Consider the following 21,135-nt stretch of genomic DNA (forward strand, 5'->3'; position numbering starts at 1 on the left):
CAACCTGGACTCCCTGACACAATCCTGGACTCCCTGACACCAACCTGGACTCCCTGAGACCAACCTGGACTCCGTGACATCCAACCTGGACTCCCTGAGACCAACCTGGACTCCCTGACACAATCCTGGACTCCCTGACACCAACCTGGACTCCCTGAGACCAACCTGGACTCCGTGACATCCAACCTGGACTCCCTGAGACCAACCTGGACTCCCTGACACAATCCTGGACTCCCTGACACCAACCTGGACTCCCTGAGACCAACCTGGACTCCCTGACACCAACCTGGACTCCCTGAGACCAACCTGGACTCCGTGACATCCAACCTGGACTCCCTGAGACCAACCTGGACTCCGTGACATCCAACCTGGACTCCCTGAGACCAACCTGGACTCCCTGACACAATCCTGGACTCCCTGACACCAACCTGGACTCCCTGAGACCAACCTGGACTCCCTGACACCAACCTGGACTCACTGAGACCAACCTGGACTCCCTGACACCAACCTGGAGTCCTTGAGACCAACCTGGTACTCCCTGAGACCAACCCGTACTCCCTGAGACCAACCCGTACTCCCTGAGACCAACCTGGACTCCCTGACACAATCCTGGACTCCCTGAGACCAACCTGGACTCCGTGACATCCAACCTGGACTCCCTGAGACCAATCTGGATAAGAGGATAAGTTTGATTAGGTTGTTGGGTGCATTAACCCACAATTCATCACGCCGTCCTCCAGCATCAGAACCTCTTCAAAGTGCCTAGTTAAATTTTATTTCTAATGTTCTGGCATCAGTGGGTAAATTCCTATTTCCTCACTTCAAGAATGAGTTCTTCATCAACCTCCGCCAGTATCAAGTAGGAATTGCTGAAAGACTTCATCTGATTAAACTGCAAATAACAATAAAATGACAGCAAACTTTATTTTAGACATGAATTTGAGGAGGGTGGGATGTGAAGGGCCTCAGCAGCGTTTAAAGAGACGGCACCAAAACAAGTTGCTCTCAGACGCACCTCAGAACAGGTAAAAGAGGAACCTGAGGAGCTACAAGAACAAGGAGTTCAGACCAAAGCATTGAGGTTCCACTTTATATAGACCACAGCTGAATGATTTAAGGGTGAAAAGGAAGGATTTAAAAGCATGATATGTCCCCTAAACAAATGAAGTCAGATTACCTTCATGTTTACTATGTGAATCATTTGGTTTGTTTTAATCAGGTCATCATCACCCACTCTAATTTAGTCCTTAATATTTGAGTATCTCTGTTGACATTTAGTTTGTTTTTAATCACAATGTGATTATAATAATTAATAATAATTAGTTAGTTGATAGTTTTTATTATGCCCACTACTGTTACAAAGGTTTTTAAACAAGTCCTAGCCTCTCTTTTCATTGGCTGTCGGCAACATGTGTTTGTCAGTGTCAGGGTGTTCAGCTCAAACTACCCGTCTGGGTCCAGATCCGCCGTAAAACTTTCAAACATGATTGTTTGCCTGGGACTGAAGTCGGGTCAGTTCCTTTCTCAGACTCACAGATTCCTGGGCCAACTCGCCCTGCAGACTGATGCAGACTTTCCCGAATGGGCATAAAATCATGTGTTCCAGCTTTATGCATCTTTTTAGTCTTTTTTTCTAACAGATTTGTTTATTTTTTAGCTGAATGCACAGGATGTATATGTGTAATACAGCCAAGATCTAAAAGATTTGGAAATAATTTATCACAATGTTTTTCAGTCAGAGAAAGTGTGTAGACTTTCTAACTTTAATGATTAAGGAGTTGCTGAATTGAAAGTTGAAAAGAGCAAAAGAACAGCACAGAGCTCACTAATTAACACATTTTCAAAATTTTTTACTGTGCAGCGAGGCGTCGCTGAGGACACAGGAACTAGTTTCTCTCAGCTGTTTGTCAGTGGGACCCGGGAATGTATAACTGTGAGGTTTCCAGGGTGTCAACTGGATAAAAGCAATCATGGATGCTGTCCAAAGCTTCCCCAGAAAGGCGCTAATTATTCTTCTCTCTTCCACATCACACTGATGCTTATATACTACATTTTAATTAATTTGCATACAAACACATGTTCACAAAGAAGTGATGCTTTAACCTTTTAAAGATGATACAAAATAATCAGATTATTTACACTCTAAATACTTTTAAGCTTTATCTCACTTTCTGCATCTCAGTTCGAGAGGATCATCTGTGCATGAGAGAATTAATATAGCATCAGCTCAGAGATCTTCACCATCACAAAGATCTCACGTGCTTTCTTTTTGTTTTCGAACATAAACTAAGAAGTTGCCCTGCATAAGCAGATGTACAGGAACACACGGTGAGAGCATGACAGGACTGTGATGCAGACATGAAAACTAATTATTTCAACATGGACCGTTTCTTTGAAGGCTCTAAGGTGCAGAAAGTAAGGTGCTGAAATGAGGAGACACTGTGGGGGGGGGGGGGGGGGGGGGGGGGGGGTGGAAAATACTCGTTTGAAATTTTAATTGTATTATTTGTTGTGTGATGAATGCTCTGGGTATGTTCAGGCAGGACAGTCAGCTTTGTTTCGGATCATATTTCCATTTCTACAGCTGCTGTGGGTTTCCTCCCATCATAACTACCATCCTCCATCCTTCAAAAAGGACAGCAAGCTGAAGCCTCTGCTTCGCAGATTTATTTCTCTTTTCAGGCAGAGTTCTGCACAGACATGTCCGTTTATATATTTCTGTGAACTTTTGAATTATGAAGCCTTTTTTAACTGAGCCTGCTCACACTGACATTTACAACCTTCTCTATTCAAACAGATTCTGTGCTTGCCTGCAAAGTTTGCACATCTTTTCTATAAAACCGGCTTTGAAAAAAAAAGATTTGCACCATAAAACCAGGATGCCAACATGCTGCATCGCGTTGTATTGACAGTGTTAGGCCACATTTACTGCTGTCATGCATGCTTTCATAGGAACATTTATCTAAATGTATGTGTTTATGTAAATTCCAACAAGCCCAAAAAGCGTTTCGTTGTGCAAGATCAGAGCGGTGTGCGACACATAGTGTGAAATATATGGATGGATGAAAGGTGGAGATTATTTTAATGTGAGATGAGAAGCAAAAAAAGAAAAAGCATCCCGCTGACTTTGGAGAAACAAAACAGGAATATCCTAAAACTTGTTTTCTCCCTGATACAATCAAAAATTGTTCTTGCAGTTTTTAGGGGTGTGTTGTTTCTTTGTCCATAAGGAGTGTGGAGCCAAAACACAATAACATGAAACATGGTGATGGCAGCATGATACTGAGGGGATGCTTTCCTTCAGCAGGGGCAGGGAAGCTGGTCAGAGTTGATGAGAAGTTGGATGAAGCTAAATCCAGGACAATCCTGGAAGAAAACCTATAAGATGCTGCAGAGGACCTGAGACTGAGGTGGAGGTTCACCTTCCAACAGGACAACCACCCTGAATATACAGCCTGAGATACAATGGAGGGTTTAGATCAAAGCCTGTTCAGGTTTTAGAATGGCCTAGTCAATGTCCAGACCTACAACTGAAAATCTGTGGCAAGACTTAAAAACTAATGTCCACAGATGTTCTCTATCCAGTCTGACTGAACTCCAGCTTTTTTGTAAAAAAGACAATATGATGTCTAAAAGGATGTGGGCATATTTTAGTTTGCGGTTTCAAATGGACAGAATTATGGTTCTGAACTGCAGCACGAATATTGAGCAGGTTTTGCTTCCTTAACATAAAAACTTAACTGGAGCTTTGCTGTGTGTAAACTTCAGCCTGAATTTTTTTGCTGTCCAGCATATTTTATGAGACAGATAAAGTGCCTCGCAGTGTCGCGCTCAGATTTTAATAAGAAACTCTCGTCGTCCTAGAGGAGAGATGATTAATCTTTAAAGGGGGACGATGATCCTTTCATCCTGAGCAGAAAGCGCTCCACACAGGATTACATCAGCGACGGCTCCAACAAGATTAATAGATATCAAATGAAATAATCGCTGCTTAATTCCAGCCATTGTCTCAGAGTGCTGAAGCAGCCGTCAATGACCTTGAATCTGTTGGTCAGCGGCTGCAGAGGGTTGACCTGCGACAGCTGTGAGGAAACACCTGACGATCTATAAATAATCTGCAGCTATCAACCCTACAAGCTTCCAAACTGCAAATAAACACCAACAAACTCAATCAAACTTCCAGTAAATGTTTGAACTTAGTTGAGAATCTTTAGTGAGATGAAATTCTTGATTTGTGTGTTTTTGGAGCTAATTTGAGATGCAGTTTGAAGCACATTTACACATTTCCTTCCACTATTAAAGCCCCCCTGGTAAAGATGTGTAAAAAACCTTAAAATACATTCATTTTTTCTTGCAGCAGCATAAAAAATGTAAGAACAACCGAACCTGTGATTTGGCCATATTTTTTAGTGGGAAAAACAAAATCCCAAATTAAGAAATAATAGTTTTTTAACAAACTTATTGACACCTTTAAACAGTTCCTATAAAATAGCATACTTTTTTAGTTCACACTTTTGCTCAGAGATTCAAGAAATTTTCAATGAGTCCTCCATGACTTCTCTTGTCTTTCCCATTTTGAAGAGTGACTCAGAGAACTGAACATCTGTGTCATATCATATTTACTCCCCAGAGAAACAGGAAGTCATAAATGATTGCATCAGAAGACAGAAAATGGTTACAGGAAAACAGCTCCTGGTCTGTTTTTTATATTTAAACTTTGAATGAAAACTTTCTCTTAGCGAGTCTTCAACAGGGGAAAGACAAGATAACATCCAATTGATTGGTGATATGGACCTAAACCTGTCCATAAGTACAGTCAGATGGAGCAGTGGGAAACAAGGCTGGATGAGGTTCTAAAGTTGATATGATGGTAAAGGAGGAAAACCATCTCCAAAAATCACTCTTGGAGAACTGCAGAGTTACATACTGTGGTCTTCTAGTAACAGAATAGCAACAGAAACAAAAAGCACATAGGTTTTACAAATTTGGTGCATTCAGGTTTCAGTAAATTTGTTCACTAGTCAGGAAATTCTCTCATAGGTTTTCTCTTCTAATATCAGATCTGATGTGATGAAGAGATGGAAAGCTGTGGTTTGTGTGGCGGTTGTGATGTGAATCAGAGAGGTGTAAATGTGGATGATGGGGGTCAGAGAAGAACAAGTTCAAAGGTCAAAGAGGGGAAAGAGGTCAGGACAGAGAAAAAGCCGGCAGGCCAGGGTATACTGAGAGGAGAAATGGGAAGAACTGATGGAGGAATGGATCAGGAACAAACTGACACGAAGCAGCCAGAAATGTTTTCACCACAGCTGAGAAGCAAGAACCAATGAGCATCGGAGCAATCTTTTCAGTTAAAGTCACACTGATGCAAACTAATGTCACCTTCGTAAAACACATCCACATCAGCTTTAATTTAACCCCGCATCATAATGCTGCCACCACCATGTATCACTGTGAGGTTGATGCGTTCAGGGTGTTTAAAATCACATAAAAAACATGAAAAGCAAGTTTTCTTTTTCACCCACTTTACAGTTAGGTTATAGTTCAGTTGTGCTATTTGGTCAATATAAATCTGAACAAACAAAAATCACGCGATGGTCCTCAAGGCTCTGTTTTTGGGCCCCTTTAAATAAATATGTGCATGGTCCTCTTGGTTCAGATTAAAGAGTATTACATTGGTGAGGCCTGTGGGCTCGTCGCTGCAGCTCCCTGGGGCTTCTGCACTGTGGCTGCTGGGTGGTTCCCCTGGAACTCTCCCCTGCTCTTCTCTGGGAGGTTGTGGTAGTCCGGTGATGGTTCTCCTGGGGTTCCTGTGCTCTGGGGGGACTTTGCAAGTCTATGACTCGGATCTCCTCCATATCTGTCCCAGGTCCAGGGGGACAGGTCTGTGGCTCCTCACACTCGGTACTGCATGTTTTTATGGAGAAACCTTGTATACCCAAGCGCGCTCACACTCAGACCCACAGGTGTTTAGATTCAGGTGTTAACAGATACACAAATGTTCCATATTGAGCTGTATTTACCACTAAATACATCTTGAATTCATAAGTACCATTCACGTTTTGGTAAAAAAGCTGTTAATATGAATGTTTCTGCTGGTGTACAAGCAAGCAGGGTGTTATCTTGTATTCTTTTCATCATTCTTTCTCCCCTTCATTCTTGTCTCCTTCTCTCCCCTTTTCTCTGTTTCGTGCTTCTTTTTTTTTTTCTTTTCATTTCTGTCTCCATGTCAATAACAATTGAAATAATCCAAAAGCAGTTTCTAATAAAGTTTCTTTTATAAATATCAAGCAGCGTTAGCCATAATGCTCCACTTGTGAAAGTAAATCTGTTGGGATTTTCTTGGCACTCAGACAATAATTCTGAGCTACTCTGCTGGACAGGACATGGTAAAAAGAAAAAAAAAAGAGTATTAACTTTATATTTCTGTGTCCCAACATCACTACAGTCCCTCCCAGGGGGAGTATGTCCATAAAATTAATAGGTGGATGTGTCAGCATTTCCTCCAGTTTAATGCAGAGAAAACACTGTTTTAGATACATTTACCAAGGTTACAGATCTGGACTCAACTGGACTGGCTAAAAACCACAGAACGTGTCAGAACCTAGGCTGCGGTCATGGAGTAGACCTAAACAAGGAGTGGCAGCATCTTGTTTCTCTTCTCCTTTGCTTTAACTCCCTGAAAACATTAGATGTTCTGGAAACCGTTTGCTCCTCTGAACCAGGACTGAAACATCATTAACGGCAGCTTTTATGAAAAGGGAAACCCTCTTTAAATTTGTTTAACAATTTTTATTTGCAATTTTCTGATGACATTTTACTCTTATCGCATTTCTTGCCTTTTGGTGTAATTTTTCTTTCTTTGCCCATGTTTACATCGTTATCTGAGCAACACAGAAAACAAAAAAAGTAAAACAGGCAAGATGGAATATAATATAATTATCAGCCCTCCTCCTCGGAAACCTTCAATTAGCTCAGGTCATCCCTGTCGCTCAACAAAGGACCTGTCCCAGGCCATTAGGGTTAGCGAGCCATGCAGGCAGCCATTGAGGAATTAATGCTCAATATTGAAGATCCCAGCCAATCAGAGCATGAGGTCACATGAGCGTGCAGCATCACACAATAGAGTCAAAGGGTCTCCGCCAGAGTCCCCGGGGAGAATCTAATGTTGTTTACAAGCAGATGTTGAATAAATGATACAATGTGCCCCTCCTGACCCCCCAGGCAACACATTCACCCCCTCTGCTCAAGGACAAAGCAGCGCCGTAGCATAGAGTTTACCATGTAGAGTGGATAATTGATTTCTGCAGCTGAATGAAGACATACAGCCTGGACATGGAGACAGATATCCCGACTTGATTATTTGTTTTCTGTTCCGGATATTTCTGTGTTGTATTTTTATAAACAGCACTGTTTATTTTAATTTTATTTGCACAGAAAATAATTTAAAATCCAACATTATGCCCCATCATGCAGAAATAATAACTCCTTCAACCTGCAGGATGTAAGTAAAAAATAATAACTTTCAGTAAACATCAGGTTCTGATATCAGTTCCTCTGGTTAGGAGTGTAAAATAAGCCAGATAAATCAGGACCAAAAAAAAACAGCGAGATGAAATAATGCACCCCGAAATAAAGCATCATTCACTCATGATAAAAAGAAAGTACACCCTCCTTCTGTCCTTGAGATAACTGCATCGGGACAGCAAACTGATCTGATCTTTACCAGGTTCCAAAATCCACATTTTCAGTATAAATGAAGCTAAGATGAAGCCAAAAGGGAAAATGAATCTGCTGGGACGTCCACTCCTGAGAAGATTGGTACTTTCTTTCCACCATGACTGGATGTAAGCATCATTTCTGCTTTAACTAAGCCTCTGTGGTCTCATCTGCTCAGTCTAACATTCAGATGTTCCAGCTGATGTCCAAGCAGCGTCTGTCTTTGATGGGAAGAGCTTCAAACCAAATAAAGTGTGCAGAGGAAGGTTGGTGTTTATCTCACTGAGCAACAGCTCCGTGCTGTATGGCCGGCAATCCAGCTGAACATCTGCTGATAATCTCCTGATTATTTCAGGCCAGTGCCATATGAAAGACCTCATCCTGCATGCAATAACATCAACAGAACGCAGCTTCCAGTTCTAGTTTTACAAGATATTCAGTATTTAACTCCACATTAACAGTTGTGCACCTGTTTTACTGCATGTTTGAGGAATGTTTCCCTCTTGCTCTTTTCATGTTTCACGTCTGTGGATTGAAATGCTCCCAGAGGTCCAACTTCAGACAGAAACAGATTTGTGACAGAATCAAACTGACAGCTCCTGCAGCAGATGGTGTTCAGATAACTGCCTGGCATAAATAAAAACATAACGACTGCAATCAGTGCGCAGGATGCCGAAGAGGCCCGAACGCTGTGTGCATCAGGTGGGAGACGGAAAATCACTGTTTGTCAAGGAGACGATCTGCTGAAAACACCTTCTTTTGTGGTGCAAAATCTGACAGAACACAAATGATTTAATTCTTTTTGTAAATTTTATGTGCATCTATGGAACTCCTTCACCCTCATATCAGAAAAACTAACAGAAAGGAGTACCAGACAAAAATCTAAGTTATAGTTAGAAATAGCAGCTCAAATTATTTCTTCTGTTCCAAGAAAATGTGTAATTGGAGGAGTTAAACTGTTAAAGTTGTAGGTTTACTTGGAGTTGTTTGGTTTAAGACTAGAAAGAGCTGAGTTTTGGTCCCAGAGGGGATTTAATCATGCAATGCAATTTTTGCATCTGTTAGGTTTCTGCACTGGATTCATGAAGATCATTACATGCAGTCTATATATGGAGCACATGTAAATATGTTCATACAAAATATGAACCTTTCTAATTGGAGATCTATTGTAACAATAAAAAAGTTGCACTTATACATTTATTTATTTTTTTTCTTATATAAAAAGTATTTGGTTTCTACCACTACCTCCTTAAAAAGCAGCAAAAGTAATTTTAAAGGTATCAAGCACGTGTCACTGGAAGAAAAGATTGCTTCCACCATTGGTGACATCTCTCTCCTGTTATTTTTGTAAAGTCTGCAGAGCAGCAGGTTGCTTTCAGCAGACGGTATTTATTTAATGCAATCTGAAGCAACCAGAGCAGTTTCTGATGAATGTAAAGAAATGGACAGATTATCTTAAATGCATCCATAAAGCCTTATTTAAATGTGGGTGGACAAAGTGCCTGGGTGCTTTTTTAGGAGCAGATCTTTTTCTGCACACATTCAGTGTATGCAACCAGCTTTGTGAATTTGCTCCAGTGACAATAATACACCAAAATGCGGATGAACCCAATATGATCTGTGTCTCAGAGTCTAATTGACAAGGAAACCTGGTGACAGGTTCAGAGGGTGTGAGCAATTTTCAGTCTTTTACATCATGTTTCCTCTCTTCACTGTCTTTATATGAGCTTCTGCAAAAATAACCCAGCCGGTACAGAGGTACCAATGAGGTAGAGGTCATAGAGAGCTCCATAATCCCAGTAACGACCAGGAATATGTGTGGGAAGGTATTTCTAAATAAATAAATTTGCAGTGTTTCAATCATACATCAGAGCATTTTGACTGTAAAAGAACGGCTGTCTTATTTCTTCATTTCCAGTAAGTTAATGAATTTATATCTAAGCAGTTGGACTAAGAAAAGTTGCTGACCCAGAAATATTCTCCTTATGGGACTGATACTGATATGTCAAAAAATTCCTCAACCGATACCGATGTGTTATGCATTTTTAAGACATTTTCTAGGTACTAGTGGCCTTTATCCTTCTAAGTCTCCCAAAAATGTGGTGACAGGAAATGGGATGAAGAGAGAGGAAGACGTGCGGCAAACGTCAACGGGCAGGGACTCGAACCTGCGACAGCCGGGTTGAGGACGGACGCCTCCGTACATGGGTAACATACTTAATTCCTGCGCCACAGCAGGTCCCATATCATGCATTCTTTAGTAAATCCACAGCATCATCCTTTACAGACAACTGGGTAAACTCGTAGCAACTTTTTGAAGAAAACCAGAGAACTTACGGACACAGAGGTCTGCAGTTTCGTAGAATCCGGGGCAGCACTGCGAGCGTCTCCTGTACATGGTCCTCACACCTCTCCTGTAGGCCGTCTTATAGCTGATCCTGTACAAGTCACAGAAACACACACAGTCCGGGTCAGTTTCACAGTCACATCTTCTCCGTGACCCTGGAGACGGGAGTTCTAGATGACTGGATTTTTTTACATTTATTTCAACAACCTTCACCAAAGTGTTTTTAAGGTTTGACATAAATTCAAAATCCTTTAGCTTTGAATTCTTGCATTTCAAGATTAAGAACTTTGAGAAGATGGCTTTGTCTTACTAAGTTTTAGAACAGATAAATCCTTCAGAAGCCTTCATGAGGACTACCACAATGAAGCACATGACGTTTCCTGGTACAGCGTAGCCAGGGGCCCCGCCCAGGAGCCGGGCCCAGGGTCGGGACTTGTCGGCGAGGAACTGGTAGCAGGATTAATCCTCACAGGACCCGGCCGGGACAATCCAAATGAGAGACACAAGGCCATCCCCTAGTGGGCCCACCACCTGCTGGGGGAAACATAAGCCATCGGTGCTAAGAGGATCGGGCAGTGGCTAGACAATGACCCTCTCAGGGACTTCTTCATTCTGCTGGGGGACATCAACGCCCACTTGGGGTGTGATTGGGAGGAATGACCTCCCCGACCTAAACCACACAGATTGTTCATAATGAACACCATGCTCAAGCATAAGGATGTTCATAAGTGCACTTGGCACTAGGCCAGCCTTGGCAGGAGGTCGATGATCCACTTTGTGGTTGTGTCTTCAGACCTTCTGCCGCAGGTCTTAGACATGGACAGAAAGGGTACAGAGAGGGGCTGAGCTGTCCAGCGATCACAACCTGATGGTGAGTTGGACCTGATGGAAGAGGAGGAACCCAGCCAGCCTTTGCCGGCCCAAGTTCATAGTAAGGGTCTGCTGGGAATGTCTGGCGGAGCCCTCGGCCTGGGATGTATTCAACTCCCACCTCCGGGAGAGCTTCAACCAGATTTCTGGGAAAATTGGAGACATAGTGTCCAAGTGGACTAAGTTCTCCGCCTCTGTTGTCAATGCCGCCTGATTGCAGCGGCAATCCCTGAACCCAGTGGTGGAAACCGGCAGTAAGGGATGCCGTCAAGCTGGAGAAGGAGTCCTGTCAGCTCTGGTTGTCTTGTGGGACTCCTTACCAGTTGGCTTTGAACTGATTCTGTCAAACCGTTCCAACTACAGGGGGATCACACTCCTCCACCTTCCTGGTAAGACCTATGCCAGGACAGTTTGGACGATTGCTTCAGTAGAGCAGTGTGGATTTTGTCCCAGCTGTGGAGCACTGGACCAGCTCTACACCCTCTACAGGGTGCACGATGGTTCATGGGAGTCTGCCCAACCGGTCCACATGTGTTTTGTAGACCTGAGGAAGGCATTTGATTGTGTCCCTTGTGGTGCCCTGTGGCAGAGGCTCCAGGAGAACGGAGTCAGGGGCCTTTTATTTGGGGCCATCCAGTCTCTGTACAAGCAGAACAGGTGTTTGGTTTGCCTTGCTGACACTAAGTTGGACATGTTACTGGTGCATGTTGCTGCCCATTGTCACTGTTCCCTTTCATAACTTTCATGAACAGGATTTCTAGGCACACCCAAGGGCCGGAGGAGTTCTCATTTGGCAACCAATGGATGTCATCTCTCCTTTTTGCAGATGACGTGGTCCTCCTGGCCCCCTCTAGCCAGGACCTACAGCATGCACTGGGGTGGTTCACAGACGAGTGTGAAGTGGATGGGAGGATCAGCTCCTGCAAGTCCAAGGCCATGGTTCTCAACCGGAAGAGGGTGGCTTGTCCTCTTCAGGTTGGAGTGGAACTCCCGCCTCAAGTGGGAGAGTTCAAGTATCTCGGGGTCTTGTTCACAAGCGAGGGGAGAATGGAGCGGGAGATTGACAGACGGATCAGTGTGGCTGCCGCATTGAGGTGCCAGTCTGTTGTGGTGAAAAGAGAGCTGAGCCAAAAAGCAAAACCCTTGATTACATTCTTACCCTCAACTATGGGCATAAACTTTGGGTCATGCTCGAAAGAACAAGATCTCGGATACAAACAGCTGAAATTAGCTTCCTCTGCTGGGTGGCCGGGTACTCCCTTAGAGATAGGGTGAGGAGCTCGGCCAGCCGGGAGGAGCTCAAAGTAGAGGCGCTGCTTCTCCACATTGAGAGGAGCCAGGTGAGGTGGCTTGGGCAGCTGGACAACTCCCTGGGAGGTGTTGCAGGTAGGTCCCACCGGGAGGAGGCCCAGGGGACGGCCCACGACACAGGACTATGTCTCTCGCCTGGCCTGGGAATGCCTTGGGCTTTTCCCAGAGGAGCTGGAGTAGTTTTCTGGGGAGAGGAAAGTCTGGGCTACTGAGTCTACTGTCCCTGCATCCCGGTCCCAGAAAAGCGGAAGACGAGTATGATTCAAATCTAACCTCAAGTAAATAAAACTGCAGGTTTCACAATGTCATTTTTTTTATCAAACAAAGATTAAGCCAAAATAGAAAAGCTGTGTGGGAAAAACGAAGATCTCTCTTGCTGCTATAAAAAGGAAAGTAGCAGCAAGGTGCTACTGATTTGATGCACTGATTCACTGGACATCATCAGTGTGAGAGCATCTATAGCTATATATATTTATGTTTCTCATAGCAGCAACTTTGCTGCTATGAGAAACATAAATCCAAAAAAGAAAGGCATCAGCAATGACCTCGGAGAAGCAACTGTTGCTGTCCATCAATCTGGGAAGGGTTATAAGGTCATCCTCCCAACTATCTGCAGTTCATCATTCTGCAGTGAAGACGGTTATGCACAAAACATTTCAGACAGCTGCCAATCTTCTCGTGGAGGTCCCACGTGTCATGCTTTCTTTTGGTGAGGGTCTCAATTGCAGAGACAAGCTAAGGTGAAGTAAAGAACTTAAATTAATAGATTAGGAGATCTTGAACAGAGGTCTTGCACTTGAGAACAGATATGGAATACGGCAAATGGAAAAGGCATGGACCGGGCATAGAACATGAGCTTAAATACTGAGGTTGAGAAATGGTAAGCAAAGCACAATGAGATGTGAAGCAGCTGTGGCAGAGAGAAGTACAGCAGCTGAAGGAAGGAGGCTAAATTACCCAGATGAGCTGAACAGAAACACAAATAAACTGCAATTAAATGGTGGGGATGTAAAAAGATAATTAGAATAAAACACAAAAGAATGAACAAATAAGGAAAATACTTGAGCAGAGAGACGTTAAAGTAAGAAAGCAAAAAACAAAAATCCACTTTTTTAGCTCTTAAACACATTTTTTGTGTATTGGAAGTCTCTGAAAGTCTAGAAAATTTGAATTGAGTCACTCCAGATCATGCGATGATATATTTAGATGCTGTCTGGGTCATATTTGGTCAGTCTGTTCATTTTTTGTTTTCCGTTTTCTATTAAGTTTTGTTCTCTATTATGTCACAGTATTTTCTGTGTAACTTCTAAAGCTGGTCATGGACTTCTGGCTAACCAATGCAGCAAATCCGCCATTTCTATTCATTATTGTAGTTCAAGTTGAAGGATGTCGAAGAAGCAAGCGGAAAAATCTAAATGTTCTGTTGTCGGGTGTTTTAACCCACACCGGTCATTACACCATACCCCAGGTTCAGAACCTCTTGGAAGTGCTTGGTTACATTTTTTTTTTTCATGGAAACATGCCGACATCAGTGGGGAAAGTCCACTTCGTCTGCCAAAGCACTTGAGGAAGGAGTGTTTCAGCAACCTCGGCCAGAATGAAGGAGGATTAGCCGAAAGACTCCGTCTGTCTGAGGGGTCAGTTCCTTCTATCTATGGAAGCGAAGGACAGAGCAAAGAGGTTAGCTGCAGATAACGGTAAAATGACAGCAAGCTTGAATGTTGAGGTGTTGATAGAACTGACTGGCTGTTGTTCTAATAGCATAGCTTCGTGCCTCCTGCTGTTAGCAATGTGCGCTCGCTTTTAGCTTCTTAAGGACATCACCTTATTGTGTGTTTTGAATAACAATATTAAACAGTTTTGCAATCTGTTTTGTTGCCCTTCTTGTTTTATGAAACACTTGATCCAAATGCATTCAGTGATGCTCTTGATGCTAGCGCTAGCTAACTTGTTAACTATGTTGGGGTCTTGTTTAAAAGTTGTGTTCATTTAATTTGTGGTAACATTAACATTTTAAAAAGGTATCTTACATGTAGTTTGTGTAAAAATATTGTCAGTAACATTAGTAATGGGATTACGAATTACGGGGTGGAGTGGAAGGCTCCCCAGCCGGAGGGGGGCGGGGTGTGAAGTGCCTCATCTGCATTTAAAGAGACGGCAGCAAAACGAGATGCTCAAAAGGAAGCTTAAAACATTTGTAAAATGAACACCTGAGGAGCTACAATAATGAAAAAATAATTTTCAATAATATACCTGTTTGTTCAATATGACTGCACAGTAAAATTAAAAACCAGAAGCTGCTTATTTTTCATGTTTTTCTGCTGCATGACCAAATAAATAAATAAAATAACAAGACAGAAATAAATCCGCTTTCCTGTAAAAATTGCTCATTATAAAAGAAAATGTCATTCAGTGTACTAAAGCCTGATGAGCCCTCGCCAAGGTTCTGTAAGAACATCATCATCATATCTGTTCTGAAAGACGAGCGGCACTTGTTCAAGGACGGAGCATTTTTCTGATATTTTGGCTCAGGATCCACAGCACAGCACTTAGCTGGAGGAAGTAAACTGGCTCTATAAAGTTTAATGTGGTCCTTAAAGGGCGATGCGTTCATGTTGCTACACCAAACAGCTGAGCTGTCTGAGTTATGTACTTCACTCTGTTACCTACATTTCCTCAGTGTGTGCTACTATTTCCTTTAAACTGTATGGTTATGGTCAGATGTTTTGGGTTTACAAGCTTCTCACATTAGTTTGCTGGAATTTGGCCCATTCCTCTGACAGAACCGGCGTATCTGGGTCAGACCTGTAGGGCATCTTGCTCACACACCTTTTCTGCTCCACCCATAAGTTTCCTCTGGGACTGGGATGAGAACTTTGTGATGGTCACTCCAAAACATGGGCCTTGTTGTCTTTAAGCCACTTTGTAACCAGGTTGTTATGCTGAGGTCCATTTAGAAGACACATTTGTGTCCCACCCTTTACTTCCTGGCTGATGTTCCACTTATTGTTTTTCCTTCATAATGCCATCTATTTTGTGCACCTGAGAGTATTCGTGCAGGTGGGTCAGGCAACTAACAAAACCATGACAGTTAGATCCTGTTTACTGCAACATCCCACATGCTAACAGAGCAGTTTCACAACCTCACCTCACCACACCTTATTCCGGCTTACATACCTCTCAGAAAGAAACCCATCAACACGTGGTCCAAGGATGCTCTCCTTCAACTACAAAACTACTTCATAAACACTGAGTGGAGCACCCCAAACTGCTGGACATGCACCTTTCCACCTCCACCTGTGCTTGGATAAAAGACTTGCTCACTGACAGACCCAGTCAGTCAGGCTGGGCTCCCTCCTATCATCCTCCCTGTCTCTGAACACCGGTTTCCCTCAAGGCTGCATGTTGAGTCCTCTTCTGTACACCTTGTACGCAAATGACCGTTCTCCTGATCAACTCCATGATAATGGTACAGAGAGGAGGTGCAGCTGCTGACGCAGTGGCGCTCAGTCAACCACCTGCTTCTAACACCACAAAAAACTGGGATCTCATCGTCGCCTTCCAAAAGTCTGAAGTGGACTAAGTTCCTCTTCACATAAATGGGAACCGGGTAGAAACGGTGGCCTCCTTCTGATTCCTAGGTGTTATCATCTCTAATGACCTGTCAAAGACTCCTCCCGCGCAGCTCATCTGCTCAGACTGGTGCTACAGGTCGATGAAAGCCCGTACCACCAGGGTGAAACATAGTTTTTATCCATGGGTGTCAGAGCCGCCAGCTGAGCCATATAAAACATGCTGACTGCTGTAAGCTCAGATATCATGTACACTATTATCTCTAATGTTTGCTTTCTACGACTGCTAGGATTCCATGATGCTGTCTATCCGTCTTCTCTATCAGGTTTTTTCTCTCTTTAAACTTATTTTCTTTAAATTGTTGATTTAATATTGATGCGTAACTGAAGATGCATCTCATTATATATCTTATAATGACAATAAAGCGATTCAAATTGTCATGATTGTGTCAGCTAATGTGTTTTTACAGAACCAGGATTTTATTGAAGAGGAACACCAACCACACAGTTCTAATAGTCCCAGTGGACAAACTAAAACACTCCATGTGTCCAAAGGTAGCAGGAGAGAAATAAAAAGGCTTCGCTAAGAGATGCTGACTCATAGCACAGATCTAATAATCAATAAATCTGAACAGACTTTATTTAATAGCTTGGAAATATGAATGAACACAAACTAGTTCATACTGGGACATGAAGTTCGCTCCTTATGTTTAGGTTATGAACTGTGAAAACAAATTAATTCAGTTTTAACCTGATCTCAGAACTGATTCTGGTTAAAGAAAAGATACTAAGTTCTCAGTTGGGTTTCTTTGGGAATCAACGTTTTGGAGATAAAAATCATATTTTCTGGGTTATCCTTGATTCAACTTAACAGAAGCAACATGTGTCTTTGTGACAGTCCGCTTGCCAACACAGAGGCCAAATATACAATTTAAAACGGGTTTTTAGAAACTGGCAAAGTTCAAAGAACATCTCAAAAAAACTTTGACTAAGACTGGAAAATTGTTCATTTTCAAAGATGACAGGAAGTCTAGGAAGGAAGCAGTAAAATGTATCGGGATGCAGGTGATGTTCCTCCTCTCCTCTGATTGTAGAAAACTTTTCTTATTATCTCTATTTTTACTCTCCTTCACTGTTTGAACCTTGAGCTTCTGCTTGATCACAACATTCACTGAAAATTGCTCTCAATCAGAAGAAAGAGTCCCTCTAAGAGCAGCTCTTTTTCTGGCCAAGATTAGGCTTACAGTGCTCTGCTGGTTCAGGCTGGGTGAGCCTCTGGTCTTTTTTGCTGCAAATGTTTTGCTACACCACAGAGGAGAAAACTGATTTAGAATCAGAGGAAAACAGCTGAATGTTGCAAATGAACCAAAAAACACCTCGCACTGAAAGGCCTCTTTCACAAAAAACCTGTACAAAATAAAGACATTCTGCAAACCATTTATCAGACCTCCTCAGATGCATGAATCAGGGAAAAATCAGCTACTGAACACCTTCTGGTTTTTACCTTAACAAAAAGAGTTCCAGCCTTTTCCAAGCAGGAACCAGTGAATAAATTAGTACTTTGTGCACACAATGTTTCATAAATTCAGCTTCAGCAGATAAATCAGAATCAGCTTTATTGCTAAGTTTGTACAGGCAAACAAGGAATTTGACTCCGGTAGACTTGGCTCTCAATAACAAAGAATATCTTTTTAGATGTACATTTATACACAATTGCCTTTACAATAGAATATAATGTGAAATCAGTCCAGGTATGTAGGTGTTGTTCTGATACTCTGACTGTCAAATGTTCATCAGAGAAACAGCCTTGGGGAAGAAACCTGAAGGTAAAACTCTGAACAGTTTATGTGCAGGGTGTGTGGGGTCTACAGAGATTTCAGCTTCCCTTTTCCTGACCCTTGACCTGTATAAGTCCTGGATGGAGGGAAGGTCAGCTCTGATTATTCTCTCTGCAGACCTGATTATTCGTTGCAGTCTGGACCTGTCCTGTTTGGTGGATGAACCAAACCACACTGAGATAGATGAAGACAGGACAGATTGAATGATGGCAGTATAGAAGATGACCAGCAGCTCCTGTGGAAGGCTGAACTTCTTGAGTTGCCTCAGGAAGTACAGTCTCTGCTGGACCTTCTTCTGAACAGTGTCTATGTGTGAGGACCATCTCAGGTTTGGAGAAATGGTGGTTCATAGGAACCAGAAGTGGGCCACAGCAGAAACAGTGCTGTTGAGGATGGTGAGGGGGCTATGTTGGGGTGGTGTTCTCTGAGAGTCCACCATCATCTCCACATTTCTTGAGTGGGTTAAGTTCCAGGTGGTTCTGACCACCTGAGGCTGCAGAAGACCTGACACTGGGGTGAAGGTTCACTTGAAAACTTCAGACTTGAAAACTGATGTTTACAGATGTTCTCCATCCAATCTGACTGTGCTGGAGATGTTTTACAAAGAAGAATGGCCGATCCACCTCCTGTCTGTATGCAGACTCATCACTGTCCTGGATCAGTCCAATAACATCTGCAAACTTCAGGAGTTTCACAGACTGGTCAACTGTAGTCCAATCATTAGTGTAGAGGGAGAAGAGGAGTGGGGAGAGAACACACACCCGGGGGGCGCTGGTGCTGATGGTCCTTGTGTGGGAGAAGATGCTCCCCAGCCTCACCTGCTGCTGTTGGTCCTTCGGAAGGCTGGTGATCTACTGACAGGTGGAGACTGGGACTTTGAGCTGGATGAGCTTCTGGTGGAGGATGTCTGGGCTGATAGTGTTGAAGGCTGAGCTAAAGTCCACTGGCGTACATGACAGCATCCTCTGCCAACCTGTTTGCCCAGTAGGCAAACTGCAGGGGGTCCACCAGGGGGCCTGTGATGTCTTTCAGGTGCTTCAACACCAGAAGCTCAAAGGACTTCATGACCACATACGTCAGGGCTACAGGCCTGTAGTCATTTAATCCTAGGATGTTGAGTTTCTTGGGAACCGGGATGATGGTGGATCGTTTGAGGCAGGAGGGGACCTCACATTTCTCCAGTGATTTGTTGAAGATCCTTGTGAAGATCGGAGGGAGTTGATGTGCGCAGACCTTCAGACATAATGGGGAGACGTTATCAGGTCCTCCAGCTTTCTTTGTTTTCATGCGCTGAAAGAGCCTGTTTACATCTTCCTTGGAGATCTTTAGTGCAGGCAGAGGATCTGAAGGTAGGGGGTTGGTAGCTTTGTGGGAAGAACTTGTTCCTGAATGGGATGTGGAGGAGATGGTTTGAAGTGTGAATGGTTTCTTGTCATGTCTGCAATAGAAGCCATTCAGACGGTTGGCCAGGAGATGACTCTGTTCAGGATGGGTGGAGGGGCTCTTGTAGGCAGTCAGGTTTCTCAGACCAGTCCATACAGCTGAAGTATCACCAGTAGAAAGGATGTTCTTCAGCTTCTCACTGTAGCTTCTCTTAGCTGCTTTGATCTCCTTTGTTAGTCTGTTCCTGGCCTGCCTGTACCGCGCCCAATCTCCACTGCTGTGAACTTCTTCCTTTTCCCTGCACAGATTCCTGAAGTGTGGAGTAAACCATGGCTTGTTATTCCCAAAGGTGCAGAAGGTCTTGATCTGCACACACATGTCCTCACAGAAACTGATGTATGATGTCACCACATCAGTTAGTTGGTTTAAGTCAGTGGCTGATGTTTCAAAAACAGTCCAGTCTGTGCATTCAAAGCAGGCCTGTAGCATCTGCTTTGATTCCTCAGTCCACTTCTTAACAGTGTGAACCTTGGGTTTGGAAGCTCTTAGTCTTTGTCTGTAGGTTGGGATGAGGTGGATTAGATAATGATCTGAAAAACCCAGAGCAGCCCTGGTAACAGCATGATATGAGTCCTTTAAAGCTGTGTAACAATGGTCCAGTGTGTTTTTATCTCTGGTGGGACACTTAATATGCTGTCTGTATTTGGGGAGTTCATTGGAGAGGTTTGCTCTGTTAAAATCTCCCAGTATTATGATGAAAGAGTCCGTGTATTTTTTCTCCAGGTCTGTAATCAGCTCAGCAAGATGTTTTTCAGCAGCAGAAGTGCAGCCATGAGGTGGAAAATATGAGCCAATTATTATAAACGAGGAAAACTCTCTCGGTGAATAAAACGGTTTACAGTTTATGGAAAATGACTCCAGATCAGGACTAGATGTTTTTCCAGAACTTTTACGTCTCTGCATCAACCTTCATTTATATAAAAGCAGATTCCGCCTCCTCGCTTCTTCCCCGATAGCTCCGCGCTGCGATCCTCTCTGAACAGCTGGAAGTCCAGCAACAGCAGTGCTCGGTCCGGGATGTTTTCACTCAGCCATGTCTCGGTGAAGCAGAGAACCGCTGATCCACGGAGGTCCGTGTTTTTACCGGTGAGAAGAAGCAGCTCGTCCATCTTGTTGTTGAGAGAGCGGACGTTTACCAGGTGGATTGAAGGCAGTGGTGTGCGAAGTCCTCTTTTGCGGAGCTTTACCACCACGCCAGCACGTTTTCCCCTCCGCCGTTTTCGGCGCAGAATCCCATATAGAGCCGCAGCTCCACTCGCCAGGAGCTCAGTGAACCTCGGATCAATGAAAGATGGTGAAAAAAACCCAAGAGAGGACTCTCTGATGTTGAGAAGTTCCTCTCTACTGAATGAGACCACAGAACTGTGGCTCGAAAAACATAAAAACACACAAAATATAAAAACAAAGAGAGAGCGAAGCTCCGAGGATGCCATCGTCAGCGCCATCTGCCATGATGTTTACAGATGTTCTCCATCCAATCTGACTGTGCTGGAGATGTTTTACAAAGAAGAATGGCCAGAAAATGTCAGTCTGTAGATGTTCAAAACTGGGGGAGACAAACCTCTAAAGACCTGCAGCTGGACCTGCAGACAGAGGAGGTTCTGCAGAATTTAGACTGAGGGGTGATAAATTTTAATGCACGCCGCACTTTTCAGATTTTTGTTTGTAAGAAAATGTTAAAGAAACATGTATGATTTTCCTTCCACTTCACATTGAGGCACTACTTTGTGTTTTTTGTCAGTCAGTCATTTCTACCACTTATTCCATAGTGGGTCACAGGGGAGCTGGTGCCTATCTCCAACAACAGTGCTAACAACTGCGCCACCGTGTAGCCCTTACTTTGTACTTGTCTGTCACACAAAAGCTCAATAAATTAAACTGAATTTCACAGGTGTGAGGAAATGTGAAACGTTCTGGGGGTGTGAATACTTTTGCATCTTTCTGTACTTTGGTTTTATGATTTTATGTGTTGTGTTTGCTTTTCCAGATAGGAGCGCTTGAGTTTTTTCACAGCAGCAAACAAAACATCTGCTTGGAC

General features: G+C 43.3%; 1 protein-coding gene across 3 annotated transcripts in view; it reads right to left on the minus strand.

The window, feature by feature from the left end:
* LOC124866530 (multiple epidermal growth factor-like domains protein 11) overlaps window positions 1–21,135 on the minus strand; it is a 172,393-nt gene that overhangs the window by 112,651 nt on the left and 38,607 nt on the right. For all 3 annotated transcript variants that reach the window (XM_047362355.1, XM_047362357.1, XM_047362356.1), the window contains exon 4: window positions 10,054–10,154. In XM_047362355.1, the coding sequence (XP_047218311.1) occupies window positions 10,054–10,154 (101 nt within the window). The remainder of the gene's footprint in view (window positions 1–10,053; window positions 10,155–21,135) is intronic.

The sequence above is a fragment of the Girardinichthys multiradiatus genome, chromosome 4 (genome assembly GCF_021462225.1).
Source record: "Girardinichthys multiradiatus isolate DD_20200921_A chromosome 4, DD_fGirMul_XY1, whole genome shotgun sequence".
Taxonomy (NCBI): domain Eukaryota; kingdom Metazoa; phylum Chordata; class Actinopteri; order Cyprinodontiformes; family Goodeidae; genus Girardinichthys; species Girardinichthys multiradiatus.